This window comes from Austrofundulus limnaeus, unplaced genomic scaffold (genome assembly GCF_001266775.1).
Source record: "Austrofundulus limnaeus strain Quisiro unplaced genomic scaffold, Austrofundulus_limnaeus-1.0 Scaffold34, whole genome shotgun sequence".
In the NCBI taxonomy this organism is placed as follows: Eukaryota; Metazoa; Chordata; class Actinopteri; order Cyprinodontiformes; family Rivulidae; genus Austrofundulus; species Austrofundulus limnaeus.
In genome coordinates this window covers 2305436-2313777 of record NW_013952436.1, presented here as the reverse complement: position 1 = coordinate 2313777, position 8342 = coordinate 2305436, and the positions used below count along the sequence as shown (strand labels likewise).

General features: G+C 37.9%; 1 protein-coding gene across 2 annotated transcripts in view; it reads right to left on the bottom strand.

Moving 5' to 3' along the window:
- Window positions 1–1873: 1873 nt before the first annotated feature.
- Window positions 1874–8342, bottom strand: part of rmnd5b (required for meiotic nuclear division 5 homolog B) — a 14826-nt gene continuing 8357 nt past the window's right edge. For both annotated transcript variants that reach the window (XM_014006132.1, XM_014006131.1), the window contains exons 5-10: window positions 6560–6660; window positions 6223–6389; window positions 4301–4466; window positions 3997–4099; window positions 3759–3913; window positions 1874–3620 (exon numbers count right to left, since the gene is read on the bottom strand). In XM_014006132.1, the coding sequence (XP_013861586.1) occupies window positions 3557–3620; window positions 3759–3913; window positions 3997–4099; window positions 4301–4466; window positions 6223–6389; window positions 6560–6660 (756 nt within the window). In that variant the 3' untranslated portion in view covers window positions 1874–3556. The remainder of the gene's footprint in view (window positions 3621–3758; window positions 3914–3996; window positions 4100–4300; window positions 4467–6222; window positions 6390–6559; window positions 6661–8342) is intronic.

Below are 8342 nucleotides of genomic sequence, written 5' to 3'. Positions count from 1 at the left end.
GGGGAACTTTTAAAACAAAATATGAGAGATCTTTAGGACATCAGATCTTATGGTTCTGGGTCTAGGACCAGGTGGGCAAAGGACATCAAGACTCGTCTGAAATAAGAGACTAAAAGAAATCTGCTTGTTTTCAGTAAATATATCAATGACATTAGTATTCCTCATGTTAGGGGGTCTGAAGTAGCTGCCATTTCCTGCATTCTGGTGCATCTGAACAGACCTTTACCTGCACAGGTAAACACTTGGTGAGGATTCTATCAATCCAGAGGAATGAATTTGTTCAGCAATAGAATCACTGGGTAAACAAATTTATGCAAAATGTGGAGTTAAAAAGAATTCAGTAGTTACTGTGATGTCATTTTATTTATAAAAAAAAAGTCAACATAAATTTTAAAAACATTTACAAAGAACAAGCTTTCTCAGTTTTAAACCCTCTTCTCTGTTAAAATTTTTTAACTTGTTCAAACTACATCTGTATCATTATCCCAAGCTATTCTTTATTTGCTTTTTTCATAATACATTAGTTTTAATAAATATGATTTGGGTCTGTGAGAGAAAACCCACTCCTGCACAGGGAGAATATGGAAACACAACTCAGAAAGCTGATCTAGTAACTTTCTTAGAGGCAACATGTTGCTCCAACAACTGTGCCAGTGTGCTGCCTAATTTTATATTTATTATAGAATTATTTAATGAAAAATATATAAATCAATCAAACTTCCCCCTCTTGGTATCTTGAGAATTCTCTGCATCATTAAATGCAACATGCAGTTTCTGCATGTTGGAGTGCCTACAAGATGCCCACAAGGGGGCAGTACAGAGCGGTGTGTGCAAAAAGCTGTAAACAAAGTCACTTTTAAACTTTAGTGCAACAGTTTTAGTCTCCACATAAAGCTTACAGCGTTGTCTGTGTTTATCATCATCATTCATTTCATCATTAATAAAATGACCAAGGTATTTCACTTTTTTAAAAACTTCAATAAAAATGTTGGATCATTTGAAAATTTAGCCATTTATCCTGTTTGCTTCTACATATCAACATATGGAGAAATAGGCAAATGGTTTTGATTGAAATGTTTGCAAAAATTGCATTTTGTCAAAACATAATGAATAATTGCTTTATCAAAGTATCACTTGAATGAACTGTCTGAAATATAATCAGAAAACAATATTCTGAAGTAATGTTTTGAGCAGTAGCAACCAAAAACCTGATTTTGAGTAAAAACACTTTAAAAGCTGGAGATTTTCCCTGAGCTAGAATTGTTTTTGGTGTTTTTTCCAGCTGGGAAATCTCAATATTCAAGTACTGTTTGAAGTTTACTCTCATAAAAAAACCATCCTTAAAGTGATATTAAATAGGATTTAGACCAAATATTATTGTAACCAACAAGACAAATTATATCTGGATCCACTTATGATATCAGAATGAAGCAGGTATCAAAATATAGCTTTTAAAGCCAGGAATCTGAAAGAAGCAGAAACACAGTTTCCCCATTTAACCTGCATCTTCTCATGATCTTAGACTCACATATCCAGGAACTGCCCYTCTCTTTCATTTATCAAAAGTTTTCTGTGCTTCACTCTGTCAATTATGGAAGCGTAGAGCTGCCACATGACATGAAATTATTTTGAAATTTTGAGATTAGCACTCCTTAGGTTCAGCTGTGTTGAACCAGGGCAGCTCCAAAACCATGCAGGATATCTGCCCTTGAGGACCAACTTTGGAAACCARRGCTTTAAGCCCACAGGGTTTTAGAAGCAGCATCTCCTTCAGTTCTGTTGTGGGCCTAGTACTGAGCCCATTGGGCTCAACAGGTTAACTGAAGACACAGTTTATCACAAAATGCCAGAAAAAAAAAACATTCAAAACACATCAGAGTAATTTTTTATTGTTTTAATATCAGATGCAAGTATATGAAACATGTTAGAGGATAAATATTTACAATAAATGTTGTGTAACACACAAAACCAGGAAAAGCAAACATGTAGCTAAAATGCAGAGGACAGGAGTTCAAAGCGCTTGCAGTCTACCTGAAGGGACACTTAAAGAATCAGTGAATGATTGTCAACCAAAAAGTGAAGGAAAAACAACAAAAAGGGGGAAATTCAGTGAAACTCCAGACAAAAACAAGTAGCTGAAGGCATTTAATAGAAAAACAAGTTRAAATCTTTAGCTTAAATCTGAGTTTATTGTTGCCTTCTGAGGATAATCGGCACAGGAGGAACCTTCACGATCAGATCGACCGCGCATTGACTGCTTTCAACACCACCTCCAAACTGTCCGCCCATGTGGAAAACTGAATAATATATACAAACTCCAGGYAACTCCCACCACTGCTAGCCTCAGTAGCAAAATATGCAATGTGAAATATCTGTTCCTTATATATATGTACAGCTTTAAATCAGATGCAAAGCGTTGTGTTGTGTTTACCATGAACCCTGAGGAAATGTGTTGAGTTTAATTGTCACTAAACCCCAAACCAGAGAACTGCATGAAACATCAGCCACAACGATCASAAGACTGACCCGTCCACGAGGAAAAACTTCACAGTCACTGCAAGTCACACTATAAGGCTACCGTCACACCGAGTTACGTCTCCGGTTCACATGGCGTGCTAGCTCAGGGTACACAAACTGAAACGATGGCACAAGTGTGGGGCCGATCTTTGAGTCATTACATGTTCAYGTTATGCAGTAGTGTCGATTACAGCTGATGCTATGCAGTTAACTATTTTACARGGGGATGGTTGTAATGAAAAAAGAAAAGAAAAAGGAGGAACGGAACAGGTTTTTCGCAGTAGTACGCTGTATACTTTTTATTAAATACACACAAAACAAGACAAATGGCTTGAATGATGAGGAGAATCTTGCTGGTGCATTCAATCACAGGAAAAAAATCTAATAAAAAAGTAAAGAAAGCTGCTCCACCATTGATTAATTCATTGTTCTACTGATCAAACAGCAGCTCTGGAGCTACGTGGGGCTTGGAGATCATCAGAGAGAGGAAACGGGTCACAATCTAAAGCTCAAATAAAGATAGACCTCTGCACTTTGACTTCCCTTCACCAGAACAAAGTAGTTTTCAAGGGATTATCTCGTAACGTCAGCTCATTAACACTGTGAAAGCAGAGTCCGACTACATCTATTCCATTTATTCAAACACAAAAAAGCAGTCATCCAATTCAAACAGTCAATAAAGCCCCCAAAGTCTGCTGAAAGTATTACCTTTAATAAGATTTGCCTATATCTCTGCAGGCATTTGCAAATAAATTTCAACGAATGAACTTTTCTCAGAGGCTCTTCACAAGGATGACCTGACAGACTCTTCACTCTACTACAGGTTCAACCAAAACCTCGCTGGACTTTGTATTTTATGCAAAGTTGGTGGGTTTCCAGATGGCCAAGGCTGTCCAGAGGAACACTGGGGGCGAAACCTTAATGCTTACAATAAACAGGCCAAGAGGCCAAGGATAAGAGGACAGGGGGCCGGAGCGACAGGATCCTGGAAAATCCACCCAGCTCCAGGTAAATTCATCCTTAACAACGCGGTGTGGTATCAAAAGTAGATCTGCTTGGCGTGAGACGGGTTCTGCTCCATGGGGCAGTAGGGGCATTTCAACCTGAAAATGATAAGGGCAAGGAGGMCATGTTATTACTGTGTCCTAAATTTGGTGCAGTAATTAAAGACGCTTCACTGTAAGAGCCACGGCTGGAACATATTTTGATCCTGGAAGGTCCAAACCAAACTTCACACTTACTTCCCAGCGTTGGTGAGCTTGTTGAGTGCGTCTCTGGAGATGACGTGGCCACAGATGAGCTTCATGGGAGGGTTGCTCTCTGAGGTCTGCTGCCGAAGAATGGGGCAGGCGAACACAGAGTGGTACCAGCACTTCTTGCCGAGGTCGATTTCAATCTGATCCCACAGACAGAGAGTGACACGGGTGAAGGCTGGGAGCGAGCTAAGAGTTATTTTAGAAGAGGTCTGACAGAACTTACAGGCAGCTCGTCTTTGTGTGTCCAGACACCACTGCACTGTCTCTGCTCGATCACCTGTTTGATGTTCATTAGCACGGGCAGGGCCATGCAGCCTGACGCAAAACTGAAACAGTCCAAAGCTCAGCACTGCTCACAACGCTCGGGTAATATTTTAACACAAAATCACAACAAATTCAACAACTTGTGCAAGAAGGATGAAAACAAAATTAATTATTTTTTACTTTAGACTCATCTCTGTTAAGAAAGGGTTAATAAAAATAATAATGTGACATGGAGTTTGCTGTCCTGTTGGTGTTCCTCTCACCTAACACTTAGCGGAGACTCCACAGAGAGGCCCAGCAAAGCACAGGCGTCCCTGGTGAAGATGTTGCAGATCTCAGCCCACTGATTTGTCTCCAGCAAACTGCGATATGGGGAGTTCTCTATGCCGTGACGTAGATAAACCAGGCTGCCCATTAAGATCTGGATATCTGCAAACAAGGAAAACATAGTAACAAAAACAAGGATTACTGTATTTGTTAGTAAGGATGGGGCCATTCCGATCCAGTGTTGGTATCGGGCTCTGATACAGACATAATCAACAAATCTGAATTTTTCAATCTAATGTAGGGAGATTTCCAACCCAGGAGCCGTGTCTGTGCTTTAATGTTGTCTGCTGAAATGACTCTAGAAGTGATTGCTGTCTGGCTGCAGAATGGATTTTCTGAACAAATGAGAGTCTCAATGAGACACCCCTCGGTTCAGAAAACCCATTCTCCAGTTTGCAACCAGCTCTGTGGCTAAAACAACTTTTCACATGACTTTGTGTGTTTAAAAGTAGAGACTTCAACTATACGCCAGTTTTTAAATTGTGTTGATAGGCCAAATAGAACCAGAGAAGACAACCCAGTTCTCAGAAAGGACGCAGATGGTCAGTTGTTCGGCTCGACATGCTGTTATTTGTCGAGCGCCAAAAATTCTGCAGGACGACAAAAAAAAATAAAATAAAAAACGTGAACGTTGATGAAGTTTGGTGGTGATGGAGAGTGGGAGTGAGATCAGTGAAATTTATGATATTTAGCATGTTTGGATTTAATAATTCAGGTGTAGTTTAGTATTGAGCATTTTGTTTTTATCGTTTTAGTGTGTTTGAGTCAAAACAATGGGATGACTGTGTCTCATTTGTTGTGTCCTTGGGCAAGACCCCTCTAATGCCTCTGACGTGTGTCCCATCAGTGTATAAACATAATTAGCACTGATTGGTCTTCATAGATTGATTTGTATGTGGACATCTAGTAGAGAGTTGTGTGAATGGGTAATAAGGACACAGKTAGTAGTGTGAAGTATCCTGGTTGGACAGAAAGGCACTATACAAGTACAGTCCATTTACAATTTAAAAAGCTGTACTGATTATGTGGAATTATGTTTTTGGACAACTTTTATTTTTTAATGAATGTTCTTCAAAGAAAAAATAACTTTAATCCAATTGAAATTTTCTAATAAAACAGATCATCTTTAAAAGATGATAATTTTTCTCCTACAGGAAAGAATTACTATTACTTTAGAAAAATGACCAGATCATCCTTAATTTGAAACTAGATACAGATATCCTCAGTGACTGAAAAAATGTGCTTTCCTTGAAATGTTCAATTAAATTTGTCTGGTCTAAGCTCTAATAATTCCTACACAGATTGGTGATTCATCACAGGGTTCCTACAGCTTAAGGGAAGTAACATTTAAGACTTTAAGACCTAATCATTTTAAGACCAACTTCACAATAAACATAAATGGAAAAAACCCAGTTAGCAACAATTTTAGCCAAATTCTTATTTTAAAACAAAACAATGAGCTGCAAGAGGCATTCGGTCAATATTTAAAAAATAAATAAATAAATGTTACCAATTATTGTAATATTTGAGACAAATTACAGTCATCCTACTTACGATGTTTTAACATTTTTAAGACCTCTGATAAATTGATTCAAGACATAAAAAATATTGCTTTCATTCAATTCTGATTTTTTTCAGCATTTTAAGTGTCACTCGTGACCTTTATTTTTGTCTGTTACCATTAGGTCTCAAAAACTGCAATAAGTTGTATTTTTTTTAAACTTTCAAAGCAGTTTTCCACATTTTCCTGAGTTTAAGTGTACATTTTTGTTTTATACCTAGTCAAATCTGAGTAAATGTATTGTTCCAGCTGACTGTACGTCCTCCACAGATGTTARAGTTTAGTTTAGTTACAGACCTCTCTGGTGCTGAGAGGCGAAGGGCTGGAAGTGCCTGGCATATTGCAGGGCCTCCATTTGGTTGCTGATCCCACCGCCAAGGAGACTTATAAAGTACAAACGGTGCAACTTGAACTCTAAACTGCTGTTCAGCTCCAGGAGGCGCTGGCGATTTGTGACGGCCCACCTAAGAAAGACCAAACACAAACAATTTCAAACAGTGAAAATGCGTCAGTTTAAGAATTTTGACCAGAAACTGAAAACCTGAAAAGGAAAAATTCCCTTGTGTCTGAAATATGGTCAAAATAAACACACAATGAAAATAAATTACAATGAGTTTGTATAAAGAAAACCTACTCTAAAGCCGGTCTGAGATCTTGCATCCTCAGAGCTTCAAGAATCCTGTTTAGTTCAAGGAAAGGTTGCTTCATACTCATATCAATCACTACACCAGACTCCTGAAAATAAGAATGCAGATAAAGTTAAATAGTATTTGAAACAAGCATCAGCTGAATATATTCCAGTATTCATTAATAAATACAGTATTTTACAACACTTATAAACAAAACAAGAATGCTGACTATTTGAAATTTTAAGAAGCATTAAGGTGCCACCTTCATGTCAGATTAGAGATCCCCAATGTCTGCCATTTAAAAACAATCAACTGTATTTAATAATATAAATTATGAAGTGTTTATTAATGGAATTTTATGTACCTTAAAAACTTGACAAAGTTRATTAAAGAGCACATTAAAACTGCAAACTACATATCAAATATTGGCTACTAACCATCCTACCCCTAAATACACACAAAAACATACAGCAAATGAAGCTACTGTGGAACAGGTTGGTTTTTTTAAGTCACTAAAAAAGGTTTGTGATCCTGAGGCGAGAGTTATTTTCTCCATCTGTCACAGAATCTTTATCTTCTATCACCCGTTCCTCCATACACACTGATCAGAAACAGTTAAATCCATCAAATCAGCGCAATATGTGAAGTTCGTGCACTTTCTGCTCTAACAACCCTGAAGATCTCACAAGACAAAAGAAATAAAAGCARGACAAAGCAAAGTCAAATCAGGCTGTTAGAAAGCAGAAAACAAGATGAAACACTAGTACTCCAGTTCTAAAAGAGGAGAGGGGGCACAGCTGAAATTTGTGGTCTTGTGACTTTATATCATGTGTGACTTATTTCTTCCTTTTCAAATACCAGACAGAACAAAATCATTCCACCTTAGTTGGACTGCAGTTTGTTACTACCTCTCCAGTTCTGAAGACCCTTTGTGCGGCACATTCATTTTATTTCCACGGTACAAAATAAAGAAATTATTTTGTTGAGATTTTTTATGTATTTTAGTTAACTGATCATTATTATCCAGGTTAATGCTCACTGGGACTCTTTAATTTCAAACTAATTTGTTGTTTAATCTGTCAATGACTGAACAGTTCACAGAGGCTACGTTCACACTGCAGTTCTTGATGCTCAGTTCTGATTTTTTTTAAATCCAATCTTTTGGTGTGAACGTTCACATTACATTTTAAATGCGACCTGCATCAGACTCCAGTGTGAACGCTACACAGCACTGATGTGACCTGCATGCGCAGTAGCCGGCTTGTTTGTTTACAGAGTTAGCATGGATGCTACTTTTAGTGTGTCGAATCTGAAGTTGTTGTTTAATCAGAGCCTATTTAATAATTATCTGACGCTTGTTTAGTTCAGTGTTTATATCTGAACCTGCCACTGACTGGGATGGTCCAGTGAAGCTTTTTAGTTTTGGAACGAAACAACGAGCTGGAAAAAAGTATCGACTGAGTAACTTTAGGATCGATACGCTCCGCGAACCAGGCTGGATGTTACTATCTACATGGAAAATGAAAAGTAAAAAGATGAAGCAAATGGACTTGTGTTTTGGAGCTGTAAACACATGGAGCTACAGATTTAAACAGTATYACTTGAGGTTAGTGTTTTATCGGTCCTTCACCCCCTCCTCCCTGATGAAAAAGTCAGATGGAATGTGACAGGTGTTCACACTGCAGTCACTTTGAAAATATCAGAAACAGTGCGTAAAGTAAGTATTGAACACGTCACCATTTTTCTCGGTAAATATATTACTAGAGGTGCTAATGACATGAAATTTTC